The 13,251-nt window shown below is 47.7% G+C and overlaps 1 protein-coding gene across 1 annotated transcript in view; it reads right to left on the bottom strand.

Annotated features, from left to right (window-relative positions):
- The window catches only part of KIF18A (kinesin family member 18A), a 312,020-nt gene that overhangs the window by 109,504 nt on the left and 189,265 nt on the right, over positions 1-13,251 (bottom strand). Inside the window, exon 13 of the mRNA XM_086959474.1 lies at positions 10,819-11,057. Within this exon, the coding sequence (XP_086815600.1) occupies positions 10,819-11,057 (239 nt within the window). The remainder of the gene's footprint in view (positions 1-10,818; positions 11,058-13,251) is intronic.

The following is a 13,251-nucleotide window of genomic DNA, read 5'->3' as shown; positions in this document are numbered from 1 at the left end:
GTGTGGTGGGTGCGCCGGTGGAGCTGTGTGGTGGGTGCATCGGTGGAGTTGGGTGGTGGGTGCATCGGTGGAGCTGTGTGGTGGGTGCATCGGTGGAGCTGTGTGGTGGGTGCATCAGGGGAGCTGTGTGGTGGGTGCATCGGTGGAGCTGTGTGGTGGGTGCATCGGTGGAGCTGTGTGGTGGGTGCATCGGTGGAGCTGTGTGGTGGGTGCATCGGTGGAGCTGTGTGGTGGGTGCATCGGTGGAGCTGTGTGGTGGGTGCATCGGTGGAGTTGGGTGGTGGGTGCATCGGTGGAGCTGTGTGGTGGATGCATCGGTGGAGCTGTGTGGTGGATGCATCGGTGGAGGTGTGTGGTGGATGCATCGGTGGAGCTGTGTGGTGGGTGCATCGGTGGAGCTGTGTGGTGGGTGCATCGGTGGAGCTGTGTAGGTGGAGCTGTGTGGAGGGTGCATCGCTGGAGCTGTGTAGGTGGAGCTGTGTGGTGGGTGCACCGGTGGAGCTGTGTAGTGGGTGCATCGGTGGAGCTGTGTAGTTGGAGCTGTATGGTGGGTGCATCGGTGGAGCTTTGTGGTGGGTGCATCGGTGGAGCTGTGTGGAGGGTGCATCGGTGGAGCTGTGTGGTGGGTGCATCGGTGGAGCTGTGTGGTGGGTGCATCGGTGGAGCTTAGTGGATGCATTGGTGGAGCTGTGTGGTGGGTGCATTGGTGGAGCTTAGTTGGAGCATCGATGGAGCTGGGTGGTGGGTGCATCTGTGGAGCTTGGTGGTGGGTGCATCTGTGGAGCTGGGTGGAGCTGTGTGGTGGGTGCATCGGTGGAGCTGTGTGGTGGGTGCATCGGCGGACCTGTGTGGTGGGTGCATCGGCGGACCTGTGTGGTGGGTGCATCGGCGGAGCTGTGTGGTGGGTGCATCGGCGGAGCTGTGTGGTGGGTGCATCGGCAAAGCTGTGTGGTGGGTGCCTCGGCAAAGCTGTGTGGTGGGTGCCTCGGCGAAGCTGTGTGGTGGGTGCAACGGTGGAGCTGTATGGTGGGTGCAACGGTGGAGCTGTATGGTGGGTGCAACGGTGGAGCTGTATGGTGGGTGCGTCGGTGGAGCTGTGTGGTGGCTGCATCGCTGGAGCTGTGTGAAGGGTAATGGGTGCATCGCTGCAGCTGTGTAGGTGGAGCTGTGTGGTGGGTGCATCGGTGGAGCTGTGTGGTGGGTGCATCGGTGGAGCTGTGTGGTGGGTGCATCGGTGGAGCTGTGTCGGTGGAGCTGTGTGGTGGGTGCATCGGTGGAGCTGTGTCGGTGGAGCTGTGTGGTGGGTGCATCAGTGGAGCTGTGTGGTGGGTGCATCGGTGGAGCTGTATAGGTGGAGCTGTGTGGTGGGTGCATCGGTGGAGCTGTGTTGTGGGTGCATCGGTGGAGCTGTGTGGTGGGTGCATCGGTGGAGCTGTGTGGTGGGTGCATCGGTGGAGCTGTGTGGTGGGTGCATCGGTGGAGCTGTGTGGTGGGGGCATCTGTGGAGCTGTGTGGTTGGGGCATGTGTAGTGGGGGCATGTGTGGTGGGTGCATCGGTGGAGGTGTGTGGTGGGTGCATCGGTGGAGGTGTGTGGGGGTGCATCGGTGGAGCTGTGTGGTGGGTGCATCGGTGGAGCTGTGAGGTGGCTGCATCGGTAGAGCTTTGTGGTGGGTGCATCGGTGGAGCTGTGTGGTGGGTGCATCTGTGGAGCTGTGTGGTGGGTGCCTCGGTGGAGCTGTGTGGTGGGTGCCTCGGTGGAGCTGTGTGGTGGGTGCATCGGTGGAGCTGTGTGGTGGGTGCATCGGTGGAGCTGTATAGGTGGAGTTGGGTGGTGGGTGCATCGGTGGAGCTGTGTCGGTGGAGCTGTGTGGTGGGTGCATCAGTGGAGCTGTGTGGTGGGTGCCTCGGTGGAGCTGTGTGGTGGGTGCCTCGGTGGAGCTGTGTGGTGGGTGCCTTGGTGGAGCTGTGTAGGTGAAGCTGTGTGGTGGGAGCCTTAACGGAAATTACAACTCTCAAAACAAAAAAAAAATCTATCCTTTAACGATGCTGGATAAATTATGACAAGTGCTTGCTACTGTTCCAACAGATACATGCAGAAAAATATGTAGGACGTTATTCTGGAAGGAAAACTAAATCACAGAAAAGAAAATAGTACGAACCGTAAATGAGAGAGGTTTGTTTGTTAACATCTGCATTGGGAGAAGGTTTTGTTAAACCTGTCGGTGTTTAATTAATACCGAAGCTACACTATATTTTAAGGAATGACGAATTTTAAAGGTCTGCTTAGAAAATGATAAGTAGCAGGGCAAAATAAATCGCAACAATGTGTGCAGAAAGGAAAGAAAATATATATGAATGTTGTCTGGGCACGGCAACAGCACATGGCAACATAACTGCGCCTTAGCTAGCTACTACACAGTGCACTCAGTACTTAAACCAAAACTCCGAAAAGCCCTCTTAAGAAGCATGGAATTCGTGGTCCTGGATACAGCATGCATTCCATGTTTCTTTTCAAGCAGAGCATAAACAGTTGTTGCAGCAAGGGGCGGGAAGATTAGGAGACGAAACTGAAAATACGGCCGGCAGGCAGTGAATAATTAGGAGGTGACAAATGACCTGGGACGGCTGCCTTTGATGTGGTAATGCGAGGCAGGCAGGCAGATGGCTGGTGGCATTGTGCACGCGCTTTTTAGGGCTTGCGCTTGCGCAATGACCTAAAAAGCACATGCACTCAAAGGAATCGCCAGGTATGGTTAAACACTGGATAAGCCCCCATAGAGCTTCCAGCTGTACGCATGCGCACAGCAGGCGAGCCCTAAAAAGGAGGGGAGCAGCATGGCCACCGACCTGGGACCATAGATGGCCCTGGAGGCTGCCACCTTAAGGGCACCAGTCCCGCCAAGCCATAACAAACCCTGCTCTACTTAGAGTAAGCAAGAGCATGTAAAATGCTCTCGCTTACCCGAAGCAGAGAAGAATTGCTTTTGGACAGAGGAACTGCACGTTAGCAGCTCCCTCTGCCCAAAAGCATTGCCTGCTCACGCGGGTCGCGTGGAGCCAGCAATGGCCTTCAGGCTCCCCACTGCAGTCCCATTGGTGCGTGGGGCCCCTGGAAGCTCCCACTTTAACTGGGCAGGCCCCATGGGATCCCAGGTCCGGATCACTGGGGAGACTTCCTCGTGGTGTTGGTCCACTAGAACTCAAGCAGTGGGAGTCGGGTGTGGAGTGGGGCAAATCTCAGAGTCGCCAGAATCAGGATTCTGGTGTTGGAGTTTTTCTTAAGCAAATCGGGTGATCATGAGAGACAGTCTGTAAGGTGAGTGCAGGGCAGGTCCTCTGGGCCCTGGGGGGTTGCTGGCCAAGCAGATGCCTTCGCTGTAGACAGGTCGGAGTCAGGACAGGCCTGTAGGGCTGGGACATAAGCAGTAGGCGTCCTCTTCGTCCTGGGTCAGTACGGCTCTTCGGTCCCTCTTCTATCTTCCTTGAACCTCAGGAAGCAAGGTCCAAGGTTGCCCCTAAATACTAGCTTTAGGGGCGTTTACAGAGGTGTGCAGGTCGGGACCAATGGGTCCCTTCCTTGGGGTGGGTACACCTCCTATTACGCCACCCTCCAGTGGCAGGGGGCATGGGCCTCTCCCTAACTGGCTGGGTCCCCTCATCTTTAAGATGAGGGGACTGAGCTGAGTACTTCACCTCGCCTCCCCCACCTGAGGAGTGGGGTTGGTAAAGGTGGGCACAACTCTCTACCTAGCCTGGTTTTTACCACTGATTCTCCCGCCCAAGGTGGCAGCAGAACCGGTGGGTGCCAGTTGCTGGTGGAAGCAAAAGGCAGGGACAGCTTACAAAGGCAGGAGGCCTTTGAAGCTTCCCCTTCCTGGACCCAGCCCATCCTGGGTGAAGAGGCATTACACCTCTACCAAAGATGGGCTTTGTCGCTGAACCCAGAGAGCAGAGGATCTCTACCCAGGGATCCAGCAACCTTGTCTGGTGGTGGCAAATTGCGAGCATTCAGGAACCACCCCAGGGATGGTCGTTTTTTAGGGGGCATCTCTAAAATGCCCTCTGAGTGCATTTTACATTAAATCCCACACTGGCATCAGTGTGGGTTTAATGTACTGAAATGTTTGCTATCAAACATTTCAGGTTTTAGTAAAGTCATTATGGAGCTGTGGAGTTCGTAATGACCGACTCCCAGAACATATACTCTTTATGGCTTTACTACACTTACAATGTCTAAGAATGGACTTAGATACTGTAGGGGTACAGGGATCATGCCACTGTACCCTCACCGGTGGGTTAGTGCAGCCTGCTAGACGGGTCAATTACCCAGGCCTCAGGCAGTGGGCTGTTGGTAGGCACACAGGAATGTGTGACATGTTGACTCTTCACTTTTCTCTGCACCAAAACACACAGCCTGTGTGGGTGCTAAGGTGCAGGGCCCATACAGGGGGTTTACCTGTGGCCAGAGATGTGCCAATTGTGAGTATAAAGGTACAGATTGGGTAAGAACGCAGGCCCTGGAAAGCTGATTGGCAGGGATCCAGGGCACATCAAGTCAGCAAACATCAGATGTCAGCCAAAAAGTGAGGGGTACCATGCAAAAAGGGGCACTTCCCGACACCCAGGTTTCCTGATTCTGTACCTTAACCTGTGAAACCAACAACCACAAGCCACTAGGATGCATAGGGCCCAGCTGACCTTTCCACTCTGCACCCGAGTGCCCAAACCCTTGTATTGAGTATTCAGTTGTGCTCGTTTGTTCCCAGGATCCTTGTGACCCAGGACTCCTGCTTGGAGCTCCTGGACTTGGCCTGAGGTCCCCTCTGCAGCCTGTTTTCGAAGCCCCCCCCCTCTTTCCACCAGCATAGCAACCACAGCTACCAACTTGACCAGCACCTATGCATATGGACACATCAGATAACGCAGAACTGCTGGTGGTAGTTGAGACCATAGCCCCCCTTCAGTTCTAAGTCCCGAAGGAGACTCCCTACTTCCCCCAACCAATTGCAAATACCTGTATGCAATATATACCTTTTCTCCAACAGGAAAGCACTGCTACAGAAAGATGCATTGAATTGAACTATTGACTTACCTGTAAAAATTTGTATCTGCAAAAGTATTTACTTGATAATGAAGTACTTGGTATCCAAATGTATACATAAATAAGTTATTTTTCTAAATTGGTCTCTGATTTATTCTAGAGTGGGTCTCATTTATTGCCTCTGAGTACAACAAATACTTAGCACTACCATCTGATAAGCCTAAACTGCTCAGCCATACTACCACAAAAGAGCTTTTAGTGTTCGCATTTTTGCCTCTGTAACCCAATAAGGATTGCCTGGACTCTTTATAGTGTACCTCATTTTGGTCCACTATATAAAGAGATGCTTCCTACATTAGGTATCTGAAAAATTCATAATCGGGATAAAGAATTTCATCTATGTGTGGAAAGTGCTGAGCTTGCGACTAAGAATCGCAAAATGGTGCATCATTAAGGTTAGCTTTAAATCTGCGTTCTGCTTGGTCTAAAATGGTCTTAAGTAACACGGATGCCTGATCTGGAACCAGCAGATAGAAAAGAGGTGCGAGCCCTTTGGCACCAACTGTATTGGCGATGAAAGCATGACTAACTGGAGATGCAACAGCCAAAATGGTATGGTTCGTGATAACGCAGGGCCATTGGGACCAAAGGTGAACTGCACAAGGGCAGTATAAGAGGTCAGGAACACTAGAAGGCGATTAGACAGCCTCCAGTTCAGAGCCAGCACAGAACAGGGCTCCCGAGTCAAGTGCTTATACTCCAGAACAGGCAGACAACATTAAGAAATGGGTTCAGCCTGGTGACATGCTCAAGTGAAAAAGAATCACTTTGGTGTGATTTCTGTGTTTCATATACGTGGACTTGTCATTCAAAGGAGCCTGCTCTAAGTACTTAACTGCTAGGGGATATGAATGGGATTTGGAGTGTGTCCTGTAACAGTGACGTGTCCTGTAACAGTGATGACTCTAATACTTGTCAAGTGCTCGAGTCATTAAGAGCTTTGCTTCTGCTCTATAATGTTTTGGTGTGCATGATAGTACACTTATGATAAACCTTTGTGGCATGCTAGGACAGACACACCAATCGTAGATGTAGTGGGGGCCTGAAATCTGCTTATGACATTGGTGTATCTCTGAAAGCCTGATAATAACGGAAGTGCCAGGATCCCTTAAGCACTACAAAACCATAATCTTGTGCAGCAATTCCAATAGAGTTCAAAATCCTGTTCCATGGATGTGGTTCTTTTACACCAAAAAAATACCCTCAGAGGTTCTATCTAGATTATGACTTTCCATTATGTATAGTGGACCTGTCGTCCAAGGATGACTTTATCAGTCACTTTTGTACAGTTATTATACAGAAGATGGTAATCCTACTGTGTACGTCCTGGGCAGGGGATTAAGATATGATACTAGGAAACTTCATCTATACTAATATAATAAAGAGAGAGCCCAAACCTTTGAGGCGGGCAATCTCAGGAACCACAGCACCAATCACAACACCCAATACAGCATTGGAAAGGACAGTTGCAGCAGATGGACATAGGCTATACAGCTGCCCACCATATACAAAAAACGTGCCTTGAGGGCGCGTGGAAAACAAGCGTGTGCGTTGGCCCGGGGCGTGCCCAAGGCCAATGGGTGTGGCAATTGCATGGGAGCAAGGGGCGTGGCCAATGCTTGCGGCAATTGCGGCTTAGGCGGGGGCAGGCGCGACTGATCGTGCCTGCGGGGACAATAACTGCACAGTATCCTGTGCGCTGTCAGACAGTCAACTCTCTGCATAAAGTACCGTGCCTGTGCCGACACTAAATGCAGCGTTTCTTGCGAGCGGTCACACACTCAACTCTCTGTATAAACGAATTGACACCAAGCGCACAACATCAACGAGGCTGGAACCGGGCTCTGGAGGCGGATGACGCAAGTAAGCGCGCCTGCTGGGACACTAACCTTTGAACTGTCTGCACTTTCCCACATGCACAGCGTTTCCAGCGCGCGCTGTCACCCACTCAACTCTTTGCATCAACGACTTTACAACACAAGCACAACATCAAACAAAACTGGAGCCGGGCCTCAAGCGGGGGTTGACGCGATTCAGCGTGCCTGCGGGGACTCGAAATTTACAACTGAATGCACTTTTACACACGCTTACCTACGGTAGAGGAGTACATACACACTAGACACATCTGCTAATACTTCTTACTCTGTGGTACACACAGTATCTGCACACACATGCCTAACTATTGTGACACTTCATGCTAAAAATGTTGGCTACCGCGAGATTTTAAAATAAATTTCCCTTGCCTATTACACACATTCTATTTCATACACAGACAACGTCGGGACGGGCTGCTAGTGCATAATAAATTAGGCATGTTTCGAAGAAAAGTGGTCAATATTTATTAAGTACATAACTAGGTAAAAGGTCAGTGCCAGGCTGTTATGTAGAGCAAGCTAGGACGAATGTGGGTAAAAGGCTGTATTGCCCAAGAAGTAAATGTACTATGTAATTTGATACCCTACAAGCATATCCACCAACTGCCACGTCTGCTCCTCATCCGCATATTACACTTTAAATGAACTTAAGTGAACAGGTAAACAACAAATAGTTAATGCCAGCATTATAAACTCAAGTATTGGCTTAAATAATCTCAACAAATGCTTACAGTACACTAACATTTCAGAACAAGCATTGGCATAGTCAGAAGGTCTCGCCTTTGGGATCTTATAAGTGTTTAGCCATACAACAGTTGATGTTGTTGCACCAAGGATATTGTGCTGCATAAGTAAATACTTAAAAGGTCCCAAAAGCGAGACCTATTGGCTATGCCAATGCTTGTTTTCATTTCTCTATTGTCTTGCCCCAATGTGAAATCCATGTCTTTTTTGTTGGCACCTACTGTCAAACGTGAACTGCTGAGCTCTGAAAGAATTCCAAATAATGATGTATATACATATGCAATATCTGACCTGTTTATTCTCTCTGTATCTATTTTTGAAAATAATCAAGTTAAAAAAAAAAAAAAAAAATAGGGGCAAACAAATAATATAGTTGCCTTTCTAGTGAGTGTTCTGCAGGTCTATACTCTCTACTAATCGGACCTGCTTCCGCCCTGTTGCCCCTCCCCAAAAGAATTAAAGGTGTTTCTCAACATAGTGAAAACATAACAAAAATGAATATTTAAAGTCAATGCTTTTACTACCAATTTCAATGCAACTAAAGGAGCTAATTTCCAAATCAACACTTTGAGGAAACTTAAACCCTTCTTCCCAGCTAAGGACTTCCAAACTGCTGTACAAGCCCTAGTCATCCCATGCATAGACTGCGGAATTGTGGCTCTCAGCGGACTCCCCCTATCAACAACCGCACCCCTAAGAGCCTCCTTGAACGCTGCAGCGAGACTGATCACTGGATCAAGCAAACATTTGCATATATCCCCTGACCTAAAATCCCTGAACTCGTTTGAAGCCAGAATACAGCTGAAAATCGCCGTATGACACACTTGGCCGTACACCACAAGTCACCCGACTACCTCACTCAAAAGCTGACTATATCAAAAGGCCCGAGATCCAATAGAAGCACAAAAAATCTCCTCCTGAAACCTTGAAGATTCCGGAAGGAAAAAACATACAAACGCTCCTTCTCGGGAATGGCACCCAGGATCTGGAAGGCACTCCCTCCTGAAACCAGGCTTATCTCCTCCACTGCATTTTTTAAGAAAGAGGTAAAAGCATTCCTTATGGCTAAATTCACCTGAACTCTATTTTTATTGGATCAAAGTCTTTGCACCGTTTTTGTTTTATTGGTTATTTGATTGTCTTTTTGTATTATGTTTTTATCTGATTGCTATCCTATTTTGCTATTCACTTACTACCGACTACTATATTGTACACAATAGTTTGTTTAATCACCCTCTTGTTTCCCCTAGCCCTTGTTTTGTGTAAAGCGCTCTGATATCTGCAAAGATCTTGTTCGCGCTATATAAAACTTTGAAATAAATGTATATAACCTTCTTCGCTCATGGAATCAGTATCCAAAAACGATTTACACGCCATATTGTATGAGGAAATAGGACCTGAAAAGAGTTACATATCAAGCCGGTCTCATGTCTCAGTGGAAAAACTTTCATGAGTCCTAGTGTGGGTGATAAAAAAAATGTAATGCACATGTGGGCAGCTGTAAACGAAAGGGAGTCCATTATACTAGCCAGCGCGAACTTCTGCGCTGATTGTAGATGCAAGCACATGACAGATAAGAGGGAAGTCTGAAGATACGTGGTGGTCCTTTTTCTATCGAATGTGCAGCGATTTCAGACTGGCACAAAGAAAATGTAATGTTGTTGTAAAGTTTTCTTTATGCTGCCGTCATGGCAATTGCACAGTTAGTGCAAGCATCGTGAGGGTTTGTGGACGCATTTCTGAAGGTTTTGGCAAGGTATTGTGTTACAGTACATTGTCCAGACAAAGGGCAACAACAGACAGTGTTGCAACATTTTTGGTGTGGTGGGTTAATGGGTTACTTAAAGCGCATCCAAAACACCCACAAGCCAAGGGTGCTTAGAAACTTGTGTCCAGTGAAAGGATGTATATAAGTATATTCGACAAAGTGGTGCAATCAACTAATTTGGTCAAAAGAAAAAAAAAAATCTTTGGAGTTGTAGAGCTCCTATCACCAGATTCACTTGAAATCTTTGGATACCCTTACCAGTGATCCAAGCACAAACACCAGACCTATTTGATACCAAGGTACAAAAAAATGTGTATTCAAATACACATTATGTGTTTAGACACTTTAGAACAGACAATAGGAACCATCACGTCACTTGATAAATCATAAGCTTCTTGGACCGTATCCTGGGCCTCTTATTGTAAACTACATACCTTAGATCATTTATGACCTTCAGTTTCTAAAGTTATGTCTATGTTCTTGGATCCGGGTGATAGAGCAATTGAAAAGGCAAATGAAAAAGCATTAAATACTTATTTGAATGCCCTCGAGCACCCTAGCTTCCAGTTTTGAAGCTAGCCTTTCATTTTTTGTGTTCAACATGCGTGGGAGCAAGGAGCTCATGGCCTATTTGTAAGCTGCTGCTTATTATGCAGAAATGCTCCATCATGCTACAAGTGCCTGCAAAGCTTCTCTGGACACGCCTTCGGTGGGCCATGGTGGTTGGAAAGAAATGCTTTGACTGACAGGTCTTGAGGTTTCTTCCAATAGAATGAACAAGCGCGCGCGCGAAAAGCATTGGCCGCGCGGGCGCCGAAAGTGATTGTGATGCACTTAATTGCCGAAAGGAAAAGCGATTGCGATGGCGATGCACTTAATTACCGGTGACGGAGAAAAGACAGATGGCGGCTGCACGTGTGCGCGTTACCGCCAGCTTGAGGCCAGCAAAAGCCTCTGGTAGCACTTTGAAAAAACCCTTACTAAAAGTTGAGCAAGCAGCGCTTGCGCAGCTCTAGGCTTGACCAAAACATGGCTGCAACTGTCTATTTATCTGAAAATCTAGCATTTGTAAAGTTTCACAGTACTGAACGCTGAATTTTGAACAACTTCAGTAAGATGGAGTAGGCGTCATGCCCTATTCATTGGATGTACTACTCTGGAAATGGTACCCTGTCAGCAGTAATTAGGATCTGAAAGTCACACAGTTAGAAAACTAACACCAGTGATTCAGCAAGGGATTTTAATAATGTGGTAAAACAAGAACGTATCTACTAAACTGAATATATAAGATGCATGCACAAAGTAACTCTCAGGAATGCATTATACTTACTGCATGGAGTGCTTGGAGTACACTGTAGGTTTGGGAAAGCCATGACAAGAGAAATATCGGGTTGGCACTCTTGCTTCATCTCTTCTACCATGGCCTGATCTGCCCACACTACTGCTTTTTCTCTCTGCACCAAATGCTCCACCTTCTTGTAGTCTTCTTCAATAGTATTATCTACCAATCTAGATTCTCTTAATTTGTTATATTCCCGCCAAATGACTGGAAGTGCTGTGTTCAGAAGCCTAACGGAAAGAAATACCACAATCTTTAAAAAAACAAAATAGATTTAGAATGTATTCTTCAACCTTCCATTAACATCATGATTCCCTCTACTAACACGAGCACCACCTACAGCATCACCAGCATCATTATTATTCTAAGAAACCGGAATATTAAACTATGAAGAAAGGATGCCACAGTTGTGATGTGAGCTGTAGTTAAGTTGCCACAAATCCCCAAAAATCGGCCATCCATTATGTAAAATGGTTCCTGTGAGGAATGTCTGTTTCACGTGTGTTAGCATTGTACACACATCAAAGCTTTATCAATGTGTATGTATTGAACATCAAATGAAACCTTACAATGCTTGTATATCTAAGAGAATCTGGTGGGAGGCATCCACACTTTTCAACAGAGCACACCAGTGGTGCCAACTGCTCCGCCCTAACTCACACCCCCTCCACCCAAGTCAATCAGTAGTATATAGCCCAGCACGGATCAGGTATTTGGCCGTATATTGCCCATCATAAATTGTCACAGCCAAAAAGGTCCTAGGGTCTTCCAAGACCGCAGGCAACATCTCACTGCTCATGTCCCAGAGAGCATGTGGGTAGCATACCAAAAAATACAGCATTTATTGACTGCAATAACAGGCTAGCAGAGAAGAACATGTGTTTTCCAAAAACTTCAATCCTTTTGGACTCTAAGACATGGGGGGACACCTGGTGAATGAATGGGATTCACTTTAATGGTTGAAGTCTGAAATACAAAGCTATCTTCAGTAGAAAGTTTCATTAAGAAAGTCAGGGTCACCAAGAGCTGGTCTGAGATCCCTGGCCTCCGCCAATTCAATGGAGGCCTCAAACAGGGTTTTGACCAAGTCCCCATCAAGGTATCAGTAAGGGTCTCATGAAAAGGGTGCAAGGAATTAGACCTGGCTGGCCAGACTGAAAAATAGCCACAAGGACATTTGAGTTAGTCTGGACTAAGGGCTGCTGCAAATACAGGAACTCAGCCGTGCGTTTAACTACTACTGCAAATATTATACTACCTTCCCTTGGAGGCCCAAGTGGGGAGACAAATTCAGCCTCACGGGAGATATCAAGTCCATTGGCCTTTTGTAAATCCACAGAGACATTTTCATCGGGGTCGCCCGGGGGGGGGGGGAGAGAGAAACCTACCCTTCCACTGCATAATTCCCATTCTGGTGTGCCCTTTGTTCAGAATCAGAGCAAAAAAGGTAATTAAGCCTCTGTTAGTGTGTCTGCATTGATAGAGGCAGCTGGTTAGAGCCTAGCTCTTCAATGACGGGTTGGGCTATTGTAAACATGTAGCGCTCCATCGGTCAAGACCAGGCTGAAGTCGGTCATTGGCTGACATCTGAATTAGCACCAGATTTTCTTCTGGTGTTGGTACTGTTGTTGACATGGAAGGGCCGAAGAAGGCCTTGGAGCTGAAATGTTAGACTGTACTGGAGTCAGTGAAGGGCCTGAAATGAGTCCCAAGGGGTCTGACAGCAGCAACCCAACTAGAGGCAAATGCGGTTTCTTGGGGATTGAAGGAAGCTGGAAGTGCACCAAAAACCTGCAGCATGGTCACTTGAAGTCTTCAATCTGTTGGGGCGCCGCTGATGGTCTAGGAAACTTGGGATGCGCAGGGACCAGTTAGGGATTCAGCTCACATTATGACCCATTTGCACATTCTCATTGGGTTTAGAGTGGCTGGATGGGGTAGAGACCTGCTTCGCTTTTTTGTCTTAGGACTTCGATTTGGACTAACAAAGGACTGCGACTGTGAAGCGGACTGCTTGCTGGAACAGCCTCAGGAGCAAGATTGTGTCTGCATCCACAACTCGGAATATGACTTACACAAAGACTGACTTCTACTTATGTTGGAGAAATACAACATCGCTTCTTGATCATGGAATGCCTTTGGATGCATTTTTCGCACTACTTCCAGTTGTGTCCGGAGCGGTTTTAGGCAGGGATATTATTAACTGGAATACTGAATTTCTTTTTTTTAAATGGTCTGATAAAATTGGGAGCAGAGCTGCAGATTCGAGTCAGATGAAGCAGAAAGAAAAGAATGGATATCAGCACACAGGGGTGGCGCTTACATGTGGCTCTACTCCATCATTTCTGTTGCGTTGCAGTGCCACATAATGCTAATTAGCGGTACACAGGAGCATCAATTGAGAAAAGTTTCCGGATCCAGTCT

This window comes from Lissotriton vulgaris, chromosome 2_2 (assembly GCF_964263255.1).
Source record: "Lissotriton vulgaris chromosome 2_2, aLisVul1.2, whole genome shotgun sequence".
Classification (NCBI taxonomy): Eukaryota; Metazoa; Chordata; class Amphibia; order Caudata; family Salamandridae; genus Lissotriton; species Lissotriton vulgaris.
This window is presented reverse-complemented; position numbering and strand designations above follow the sequence as displayed.